We start from the raw sequence: 12,326 nt of genomic DNA, 5'->3' as shown, positions 1-12,326 counted from the left end.
CAATTCCAGTGTTAAGGGAGGAATGGATAATACTGGTTATGAAAGGAGCTAACGAAGGAAGACAGGCTTTAACTAACAAAGTAGGAAGAGGCAGGGGAGGATCTAGAAGGGTGGCATGGGGTGGCAAGTGCCACCCTAAAATGATCCCTTGCCACCCCAAGTGCCACCCCAGTTTTGCATATGACAGTGTTGTTTATTAAAATAAGATAGCATTAACAGTTTGAGCGTAGTTACAGTCAACAGTGAATATAAATGCTAAAACTGAATATATTGCATAGTGTTCCCCCCCTCCACCATTAACAAATGGTTCAGCCCATAGCGCTGACTGGCTTTTTTCTTGTTTTCAGTAGCAAGTGATGCTCATGATTGTGCCATAGCACATTTTGAACAACACCATGGGAATTTCGGATTTTACACAGGTGGGTGGATGTTACACTCTGGAAATGGAAGGAAGGTGAGTGTTATTAACCCTCTGTGGTCCACGGACATGCTGCACCTCCAAATCACATGACTGATTTAAGCTGATGCAGCAACAAGCTGCAGCCACGCAGTCTCTATTTCAGCCATTATTGAAAGTTCGGACTTCAAAGTTTTTAAATTTTAATTACAGGCCAGTAAATCCAGAGTTATGATAATATATATAAGACATGCTTTTTTCTAAATACTGTCGTCACGTTTTTGTTTTTTGTTTTTTTGTGTGTGTGTGTGTTTTCTTTTTAAGCGTTTTCTAAGGACAGCGTGAAAACAGTAAAGAAAGAAAAAGCCACCTCTTTCCTATTGGTGGAAAAATGTAGCATGTCGACCAATTTAAAAAAAAAAGTTGACACGTGGGATTTGGTTGTTTAGGAAAAGTTTTGGGAGTGATGGCAGCGAGACAGAGCGAGTGAGAGAGAGAGAGAGAGAGAGAGAGAGCGAGTTTTTAGATGTGGGAGATTTGTGACGTTTAGTGTGGAGTGTATAGTTAGTGTGTTGTGTTGTCTCGTGTAGTTGTTCTGTTGTGTAGTCGTTGTTTTGTTTTGTGTGTCAGTGAGGGCACTAATGAATGTCACAAAGGCACATTTGCAATATAAACACTGTCACGAAGTAGATAACCAGCGGAGTGATACACCTCCTGTTGTCAGGCCTGCAGGTTTATTATGGTGTTCTCCTCTGTATTTTGGTTGACCAACAATGTTTTTACTGGCACACCTAATTTGTGGGGCATCTTATGGCAACACCTGATTGTTCTCTCATTTTAGTTTTTTTTTTTTTTTAGCGTTTTTTTTACAGTAAAAAAAACCTACTAGGATTTTAAGTTCTTTGTGTGATTTCAGATCAGTAATACTAATGCAGTTTGTCAGTGAAAAAAAAACAAAAAACTAAATTCAGTTGAGCTGAAAAGAATGATACCAAACAAGGCAAGGGGAAAAAATAAAATGAAACAATTTGAGGGTGAAATACAAACGTAAACTCAAAAGGAGTCAAAAATGGCCGGTTGTATTTCAGACCTCAGTGGGTTAATCCAACAAATCATAAAGAATTAGGTTTAAATTTTTGTTCATGACAGTGCAGGTTTCTGACGTTTTCTGTAATTTAAGCTGTAACAATGTGATTGTTTTCTAAGAAAAAACAGTGTGAAACTTAAGTTAGACTTGTGTTTATAAATGAACTGCTCCATGTTGTGTAGCTTTCTGGATTTTATACTTATTGGGCTACATATTTATTTATTATACAGGCTATACAGTACATAAGATCAAAACTCACATGTTTTATGTAACTAAAGTGTGTAATTATGTGGGCTACAGACAATAATTAAGTTATAGACTATTTATAAGAAAAACGTGTATACTTACTGCATTTGAATCATTTTAACCATATGTAACCACCTGCATATGTGTTTGAAAAAAAAAAGGCTTTGATTTTGCCACCCTATTTGATTTCTTTGCCACCCTCATGCCACCCTAAGAAAATTTCTCTAGATCCGCCCCTGGGAAGAGGGTCAAGTTGACAGGTGGATGGTTTAGATTTTTTAATAAGATTAGATACATCAGTTATGGAGGGAAGAGTAAAGCTTGAAAATAACTGACAGGAAGACGGGGGGGAAACAGGAAGTCTACTTCAGAGTCAGAAGCTCCTACAGAGTTAAGTTGACTGTGGATATCTGAGATTTTACGAGTGAAAGAAGAGATAACAGAATTACAAAAGTCAGCAGAGTACATGTGGGAAGGGAATATGTCTGGAGGTTTTGTAATTTTACTGAACAATGAGAAGAGAGACCTGGAGTTACCTTCATTAGAACTGATTAAACCAGAGTAGTATTCACATTTGGCTGAAACAATGCAGTCATAGAACAAAACATGATGATTATACATTTCTTTATATATAGTAAGTCCGGTTTTTTTGAATAGACGTTTGAGTTATTTATGTGACCAATAAAACACCAGAAAATGTAACAACCGAGCAGGACATAAAAAGAGAAGAACAAAGAAGAACATCTGTCTCTGACTGAAACAGACATGATGAAAATGAGGAAACAACATATTTTTAAATAAAAATAAGAAATAAGAGTTTACACACTTCCTAACAACCTTAACAAAAGAGATCCAACCCAGTACTAGCAAGGTGTACCTACTGACGTGGTCAGTGAGTGTATATTACAACATGAAACATTACCACAGTGTCACAGTGGTAAAAGTGGAGGGGGAACTCGCTAGCTACTGCATTCCAGAAACACTGTCCAAAGTGTAGCAGAGCTGACTGGAGACCAAAACAGCCAATCAGAATTTTTGCATCCAAGTCTGTGATTGGTTGCTTTATGGCACATTTATAATGGTGTTATAATGGGGAGCAAGAGCAAATGCCAACAACTGAGCGAGAGGGCTGTTATTGTGTGTGTATATGGATAATAGCAAATGCTGAAATAAATTTCTTGCACGCAGCAATGAGTTTTGTTCGCTCAAGTTAAATTTTGTTCGCTCAAAATAATTTTCTCCACAAAATGCAACATTTGCACTTGTAATTTTTTTTTTTTTAAACGTGCGCTCAGAATAGAGGCACAAAAATAACGCCGTAGCTTCTCCACTAAATCCAACAGAATTCCGCTTGCGGTGCTAACACATGTTTCAGCCGTGTATTCCAGCCCTAACCTTAACCGTATGAAATGTTTTCCAGAGCGTTTCACAATCAGAACGTAAAACACATTTACATGTATAGATTAATTCCAAACATCTCTCATGCCTCCAAACACGTTCTCATCCCAACTCGTAACATACCAACGCTATGTGACAAATTGTCGGTATGTTACGAGTTGGGATGAGAATGTGTTGATCTTGCCTTTGGCTTCACCTGCACGGTGGTTCCAACGTAGCTATCCCCAGCCAACTTTCCCCTGTGTCGGGAGCACGCACTGGGCTCTCCAAATCATGGACAAAGCGTATCCCACATTCTTGATTTTTAGTTCACACACACACGTCTTACAATGACTAACTACTCTTGAAATTTTGGAGATGTTAGCTCTTAATACAGTAAAGTTACAATGGGACACAAATAATATCAGGCTGATCCTGCCACAATTTGTTCCACAAATAGTATCCAGCAGTTGTTTATGTTTTTAAACCCATTTTGCACCGAGAAGCATTTTTCTGAAAAATGTTTTGATAGCAATGTTGAATATTGTTACACAGGGGGAAAAACAACTACACGTAAAATAAATACACCATGAAGATGGTTTGTTTTTTACGGAGCCCCGCAAGGGACATGGGAGGAAAAAAAATGAAGATGAACTTTTGCGAATTCTCGCAAAAGTAGCTCGGGAACTCGCAAAATAGGCCGCATCCTTCGGAGTCTGCCAGCTCGAAGCTGACAAGCCATTAGTTTTAATATTACTTTTCTTGGTCACAAAATAAACTTTTAAGATATTTTCAGGCGAGAATGTAGCTGTATAAACTTCAAGTATCTGCTTGATTTATCAAGACATCACATATTTGCAAAAGTGCTCCTCTGTGAAGAGGTAGTAGTTTATTTTATTGCCACCTGTAATACAAAAGGTTTGAAGTGTGAAATAAACTGCAATGGAGTTTGAAAACAAAATATACGTGTGTGTGTGGTTGGACGATGTGTTTGTGCTGGTGGTGGTTGGGGGGATTCTTGTAAAACAAAGGGGGATTCTAGCTTTTTAACTCCAGCCGATAAGACCATTTCCCACACCCATAAACATAAACTACTCTACACTCTTTTTATGCTGCCAACACTTTACTCACTTTTACTCACTTACAGTTATTTACTCACCTTTCAGTGACTTTAATTTTAAAACTGTTTAATTTTAAAACTGTGTATATACTGTATATTCCGTGTATTTATTATCTCACTCTTACTGCCTGCTTATACCCTGTCCTTATCTCCAGCGTCATGGTGCTCTGTTGTATGTTAATTGCCCCTTGGGGATAAATAAAGTCTTTCTGATTCTGAAAAAAAAGTTTGGGAACTACGGATGTAACTGAAAATAACAAGAACATGAAGGAAGCTGTGGTGTTTATAGCAGTGATTGAAAGGACTGTTGCACTGTTGAGCAGAAATGAAGTTCCATCTTGTATTCACCCTGCTTACAACTGGCTCACTTCCTCTCAAGTACTGTTTGCATCTACCACTAGATGGTGCTAGGGAGCATGCAAAGTTAAACACTCCGATTCTATTGCAGACTCAAAACCGGACAGTGGTTCCAGTGACAATGAGGTAAAATACTATCAAATTTTATCTATTCATGTTTTTATTTCTTTGTGAAGTTTCGTGTGTGTGTTGTTTATTTTTTGAAATTTTCTTTCTTAAGAGTCCTGACAGGTTGTTTTGTTTTAGAAAATTGAGGAAAAGAAATTCATTCGCATCAAACAAATGTTCCAGTTCTTGGGTCTTTGTTTCAAACTTTTAATTCAAGTAATGTGCTGAATTAAAAGAAGAGGAAGAATTAAAGCAGCTTTTTTTCATGGCTCAGTAACACCAGACTATAAAAAATAAGTAGTTGTCTGGTGATTATGTTGAAAAGTGCTTTTTGCATTCAGCTACTGATTGCAAGTAGTTACAGCAACCAACTGGTTTAGCTCACAGGGTGACTGCATAGGTCACCTGGGAGGCAACCTGTCTCCAAAAACCTGCAGCCAGCCTCTGACTGCACTCTCAGACAAATACAGCCAGACTGCAACATGCTGATATCAGTCTGAATCAGTCCGCACTGATGAACACAAAAGAGGACTCAACTCAACTGGTTGTATACGGGTTATATTCCTACATAAAAGCAAGGTTGCAGAGCGAGCGCCTTTGTCATTTTGCAGTTGAATCACTGTCCAACAGCGACTACTAACATTATTTTCTGTGTTTCTGTTTGAAATCTGAGATTGTGAATGGACTCTGAATCTAAATTGTTAATGTGAACTTCTGTGTTTGCAGACAAAAACAGATTGTAGGTAATTATCACCTTGACCTGGTCAAAATTTTGCTCTATAGCCACTGTTTTTATTATATTTAATTGTGACTATAGTATCAAACAGAGTATGAACTGATGGGCAGCAAAAGTTCCCAAACAAGATAAAAAAGGATTATTTTGATCCGTGAATTAGGTAAAGCTAGTCTGTGGAGCTGGATTTGAAATTAAAAATTAGGAGCAAATGGCAAAAATTGTGTATGCATGACCAGATACAGGTGATCGATCCTCCCACCCCATTGGCCCTTACTTATCATCTGTCTGACGATTTTCAAGATTATCTCAGCCTGTTCTAAATATTTTTATATTAATGATGATTCAGTTTTAGTCACTTCAGTGTTTCTCACAATTCACTCATTTATTTAAAGGCTCAGAAATTGAAGTCTTTAAGTTTAAGCTTGGACCACTTTTTTAGTGATTTTTGATGGCCCCCAGTGGCAAAATGAAACAAGCAAATTTCTCTCAGAAGCAGCACTTTTTTCTTATTTTTGAAAAGTTTGCCAAAAAATAAGTGGCAAAATGACCCCAGCCCTTTACCTGATTTCAGTCACCTTTTCTAAAGAGAGGTAGATGGTAGTTTGACCTCTGACCTCAGTTGTCAGCCTGTAAAATTTCTTCACTTGCCTCTGTGATGCCTCGTGATCCACACGTAGCGACCAGTGGGAACACACTACACCAGCAGCTTTAAAGTTTTGTTACAAGATAAAATTTCTATGTTTCTGTATAAATAGAAAAACTACTTTAATCTTTCTGTCAGTGCTGTTGTAGTTTCTATGGGTTTAGGGCAGAGCCTTTGCTCGCTTTCAGATAGCTAACATGCATTCAGACATAGAAGCCATCTGATAAAAATCTGATAAAGTCTCTTTTAGCTTTCTCCTACAGGATGACGAAGAGTAAATCCAGTCATCAATACAACGGCAGAAAATATGACAACTGGCAGGAGAGAAGAAGAATAAAAAAATAAAAAAAAACACTATCTGTCCTACTTTTCTTGGGGGTATAATGTTTCTAAACTTATTTGATCATTGAGTGGTGAGATTTTTTCTGTATGCCAACCATGCACTAACATGAACTTGTGTTAACTTTTAGGAAATTGGTAGAACAACATTTTATGGGTTTGGACAGTTTGGGTCACTCTGTCAGTGAAGAAGTCGATGAGAGTGACAGTGAGGACCCCAAAATCTGATCTGAGCAGCAGTTAGGGGGTCAGGGGTCAGGGGTCAGTTAAGGGTCAGACATATGTGCTGTGTGTGGAAAAGCAATAGTTGTTTGTTAATGTGAATGATGGCGTATATGTGCGTTTGTGTGTGTGTGTGTTCCTGTCTAGCTATCTTTGTGAGGACCGAAATCTGCATTCTACTATACTTGTGAGAACCAACAGTCACTTGTGAGGACACACTCACCGGTCCTCACAAGTTTGAAGGCCTTTTTGAGGCTCAAAATGTGGTTTTAGTGTCAGGGTTACAATTAGGCTATGGCTAGGTTAAGGGTTCGGGTAAGGGGCTAGGGAAACCATTATGTCAATGAAGGACCTCCTCACTAAGATAGCTGAACGGGCTTGTGTGTGTGTGTGTGTGTGTGTGTGTGTGTGTGTGTGTGTGTGTGTGCGTGCGCCAAGAGCTCCAAGAGGACTTCGTGATACCCTCATGTAAAGTACCAGCATGCGAAGGTACTTCAAGAGTCAAATGACAGAAATGTAGCATCCACTTCTGATTCAATGTCAGACATACAGAGACATACAATCGCACACACAGACTCACACATGTATGTATGAGCACACACACACACACACACACACACACACACACACTTGTTTGGTTGTTGGATTAAAAGCTTATATGAAGATTAAATTGGTGTTTTTTCCAATTAAAATAAAATGTTTCAAATAATTTGTTCACCTAAATCTCCATGAGCATTCACACCAGAAAATGTTGTATTCCCTGACTGGTTGACAAGTGGTTGCTGATAGTTGCTGGCTGGAATTAGGCTAAATTGGTCATGAAGAAAATGCTACACCAACAATTCCATGTAATTGCTTTGATTACTAGCAGATTGCTGCGGTCAGCTCTCGTTTGCATGGATGATTGTGACTTGTCTGCAGACACTCACCATTTTCACTCTGTAGTGAAACCTGAAGTGTTTGCAGACAGGTTACAGTCTTCCATACAAACTTCTGGCAACCTTGGCAACCTGCTAGCAATATAAGCAATCAGGAAGACTTCAGTGCAACCAGATGTGTCGGTCTGTTACCATTTTTATACTACTAACTAACTGCCAGGAACTTGCCCCAACAAATGACCAAATGGTCTTGGAATACCAGTTGGAATTTTCCTAGCAACTGGTCACTGACCAGGTGATTGGCTTTAGCAACTGATTTCACAGCAACTGGCACAACATGAAATTGGTCACAAAATTACTATGCACCAAAAAAATTCTTAGCACTGCTTTGATAGCTAGCAGATTTCTGCAGTTGCCCAGAATTTGTGTGGAAGTCACCCACTTGTACACAAATACTTACCAACTACTTACCAAGTGGCAGTGAAACTTGGCGCAACTTTCAGCAACCACTTGCAACAATGAACAAAATGCATATTTTTCCCTGGCAATCGGCGATTTTCTCTTACAAAAAGATAAGACCCTCAGAAATTGGGTGAAATTCTCTTAAATAAACATTAACGAAAGGAAAGATCAGACATGTTTCTGCTGAAAGGAAACTATGGCACAAAGTTCTGCTCATAGCAAACCACCAGCTCTGAAACCAAAGTAAAGTTCACGACCCTGATCACAGATGTACCGAGTCTGCCCGTTCAGGCTGCTCAGTCTGTAAAGGAGCATCCACACAGTGAGCAATTCACTCATCTCTTAGGCTCCAGTTGCCTAGGTAACCCTTTAACGTATTTGCCACCCTGTCATATGTCGATCAACTGTATCTATTGTTCTAATTGGTGAGTCAGGACCCGCTTATTTTGTGTCACCAGCAGTTATTCCAACCAAGGTAGCTTTTATAGTCTCTAATTGACAAGTTGACAAACCACTTCCTTTTGGATGCCCCCTAAGTGTTCAGATGTACATACATTAATACAGTTGTATAGCGGCCAAAAGACATTCCCGAGGCACTAATTATGGGCCACCTTTACACATGTTAATATGACAAAAACAGAGGAGGACTGCATGATGGAGGTTGATGACAAGGACAATAGTTTGATCCACACTGTGACCTCTGATTACAGGAAGCTCCTTACAACAGATGTTCTCTCTCTTGGTCAGTGTAGAGGAGCAGATCTTTCTCCTCAATATAAATTTAAAAGGTCGAACACACCATTTTCCATATAAGCACTTACCACATTAATAGTGTAAAGAAAGAAATGAGGGAGCCAACGATAGACAATGTTTCGTGCCTACATGGCATTGCTTTAAAAGACCACTCACACATTTTATTGTACACAGGCCCATTGGAACACATGCTTTAATGATCATAGTCATAATTCAGTTTAATAAAAGCATGGAGTTACTGGCCTACAGTGATGATTGCACTCTCCTTTACAGAAAATAATTAAATAAAACAAATAAATACATCCCACTCGAAATAAACCACTAAATGTGACTTTTAAGAAAAGAATGTGTTTAAATATAACAATCAAATGGTAAAAAAAGGAAAAAAAATCCCCCTCCCACCCAAAAAAGGTAGTAAGTGTTGTATTTTTTTTATGTACAAATTTCACATCGATGAACATGAAAGGGTGCAGGGTGTTCAGTGCCACACAGGATTGGGTGAGATCATGCATGTCAGGTGAGAAATAGAAACAGCCCCCCTCCGCACTCATGTGTCTGCTTTTCCTTTAAAAAGGCAGCAACAATAAGAAAGTATTCACATTTTCACTGGTGACAAAAATGTTATGTTGTCCCAAATAAAGAAGGTCAATGCACATGATGGAAAGTTGCTCTAAATACAAGTTTCTATGGCCATTAGTCCATTTTGTCATTCAGACCTGTGAGCTTTGTTTACACTAGCACCTCAGCTGGGTCTGTCTAAGGTGCAAACAGGCACATTTCTGAGATTTTGTTTGGCAGATACCTAAACCATCACTGAGAAAACCTTTTTAATTCATTATACTGGAAAATAACCAATACCTGAAACACAATCTCTCAATCAGTTTCAATCTTACATGAATCAAACCTACACAGCCCAGGTTAAATTAGGTTAAATTAAAAAAAACAAAAAAACAACAACAAACAGCTATAATAACTCTGAAATATTATGTAAATGTTAAAGGAACATTAGAAGACAAAACTAAAAACTCTCAAATTTACTTATTAAATCTTTATCAGTTTTCTTTTCAAAAGTTGGTTACAGGGCAGATAAACTGTTATTTGAATCAGAAAGTCAATACTAGCAAGCTAGGCTAATTTCCTTCCATAGTAAAGCAGGCTAACTAGTTTTCACTTAAAAAGTTGACATTAGTTAGCCTATCATGCTAACATCAACAATAATTCCCACTACTTTTTTATTAGTGTGGTTATTTGTAGTTTAGCTAATCAAGCTTTCACTTTCTTAACACTATTGTATCAGTAAATAATGACTACAGCTATGTGACAACTGGAATAAACAAATTCTTTTTAAATTAATCGTATTTAAGAAACTAAAAATGTAACATTGGCACTAATTTCTGCCACTCTTCAGTTATGTTACCTCCATTATCATAAAGCTAATAAATGAAAATAAATGATTATTTTATCTGCTAGCATTAGTTTTCTTGATCCTGTTTTAATTATGGTAAATGAGCTATCTGACAAATGAAATTTAATTTATTTTCACTTTTATGGAATAACAAACAAAAAATTCTGCTATTCTATCAATGACCTTTCTCTGCCAAGTTTTACGCAAAGGTAAATGGTAGAGTGAAAAAGACATCTGTTTTAGGCGTGAAACTGATCTCTTAGAGAATAAGTTCAGGACACAAAATGAGCAAGATTTATATTTTCCAGCACTGAGAATCCTCAAAATCAGATCTTTTGAGGTGCCAGTGTAAATAAAACCTCACTTATCCACACGTTTGTGAAAACAACAAGCTCACCTCTAAAAAGTCTTTTAACCCTGCTTTTTGTAGCTCCCTGGCTACCACCCCTCACTGAAAAAAATGTTCAATTTTAATGCAAGAAGAAGCCACTGGTGGGATATCTGCCAGTAACCGCTCTCCTGATGCTGAACTTTACAGTCCACGGAGGGGCAAGGCACCCGTTTAAACAGATTCCCTGGCCTTCAGAGCAGTTGGCCGCTTGAAGTAGTGTGTCGTCCAGCACCAAGGGTGGCAAAGGGTTTTCCCCTCTTTAAATGTGACAGTTATGAAATCTTTCCTCATTTCAAAGAGGATGTATGTAGTCCGGATGGCACAGAGAGCAAATAGAGGATCTCAGTTTGCAGTGAAGGGTCATTACCTCCCTTTAAAGACAATGTTGACTGGACCTTTAATTCGACTTCTAGTTGCTTCTGTAACATCAGTGGTAGAAACTATTAACAAGGAATCTGCATTTTTTTTTATACAAAGCCTGTGTTAGAACCTGAGGAGGGTTTGCACTGAAGCTCCAATCCCTGATCTGGTTTGAGTTGAGATGGTGGCAGACAGGTTGGGCATGGGTCCAGCAGGTTGTTTTGGGCTTCCACATCAATCTTTAAAATTGTAGCTGCGGTTTTTGTGATGTTAAGTACATGCATGCATTTGTGCGTTTGGACGGTGAAAAGAGGTCAGCTAACCTCGGCACCACGCTGGTTGCTCCAGCAAGAGGTTTATAATCCAAAATTTATTTAGGGAAAGAGTCAAATGTGTTTGCATTTCAGGTAAATCCAGCCCTATATATTTTTTCCATCCTCTTAGGTGTGTAATGGTTTGTTCTAGCACAGGTGTGATTATAGAGACATATATCTCTCTGGGTAAGTGGTATGTTCAGGCATCTGGGAGGTTCTGGAGTGGTTAGACCCGTAGCGAAGGTCCTGCTGCTCCAGTGAGTGGTGTTGTGGATCCACAGTCATAGCCCATCTCCACTACGGCGTGGGAGCCTCCGACTAGCCGGCCTGGAAAGGGCTGTGCCTGCACCTGCCGATCTCTAAAACTCTGGATGTAGCTCTAGAAAGAACAAAGAGTTTATGGAGTTAGTCTGGTTCCTTCTTTTTATTGCCAGTCTTAACAAATGGCAGGATAACTTCAAAATCACTACTTGCCCAATTGGTTGCCTCAAAGCTATTGAAAAGTGTTGAAAATTTGATCATCTGGTTAAAACAATGTTTGACTGTGGTCACATGACCTATTGTTACCTATTTATTCCACACAATGAGTGCATGGCTTCAGGGTACTTGGCTGAAAAACAATCAAAATCATCACCCTGCTTCACTATTGGTATGAAGTGTTTGCGCTGATGGTGCTGTGCATTATGGCCAAAAATCTACTCTTTAGTCTAGTCTGTCCAAAGGACATAATAAAGAAATCTTTTGGTTTGTTCAGATACTGGATCAGATTATTATCTTATCATGATATGTAAAGCCTCACAAATCAAAGAGGGTGTACTTTCTTTTTACTATGATTCTGTCAGCAAAGGTTGAGCTGAGTTGAAATTCTAGTTTGCTAGCTTGCTATATGGGTTCACTAGGTAACATGATACATGACACTTGTGTATATTTTTAAACAGAATCAATTTTAGCCATCAGTAAATCATGGAATGAACCAACAAAACATATACAACTGATGTTTACTTTTCTCAGTGATAGCTCACATGGGGACAGTTCGCCATCTAGCTATAAAGTAACCTAGTTAAATGATAGGTATCTGGTACTTTGATCGCATCCTGATCGGTCTTGTTTTTAGGATATTGATAAGCATTT

The 12,326-nt window shown here is 38.4% G+C and overlaps 1 protein-coding gene across 3 annotated transcripts in view; it reads right to left on the bottom strand.

The window, feature by feature from the left end:
* Nucleotides 1-8,900: 8,900 nt before the first annotated feature.
* The window catches only part of tmem198b (transmembrane protein 198b), a 42,404-nt gene continuing 38,978 nt past the window's right edge, over nucleotides 8,901-12,326 (bottom strand). For all 3 annotated transcript variants that reach the window (XM_031735847.2, XM_039606301.1, XM_031735853.2), the window contains one exon: nucleotides 8,901-11,574. In XM_031735847.2, coding sequence (XP_031591707.1) covers nucleotides 11,422-11,574 — 153 coding nt within the window. In that variant the 3' untranslated portion in view covers nucleotides 8,901-11,421. The remainder of the gene's footprint in view (nucleotides 11,575-12,326) is intronic.

This window comes from Oreochromis aureus, linkage group 23 (assembly GCF_013358895.1).
Source record: "Oreochromis aureus strain Israel breed Guangdong linkage group 23, ZZ_aureus, whole genome shotgun sequence".
In the NCBI taxonomy this organism is placed as follows: domain Eukaryota; kingdom Metazoa; phylum Chordata; class Actinopteri; order Cichliformes; family Cichlidae; genus Oreochromis; species Oreochromis aureus.
Note: the sequence above shows the minus strand (reverse complement) of the source record. Positions and strands in the feature narration are given on the sequence as shown.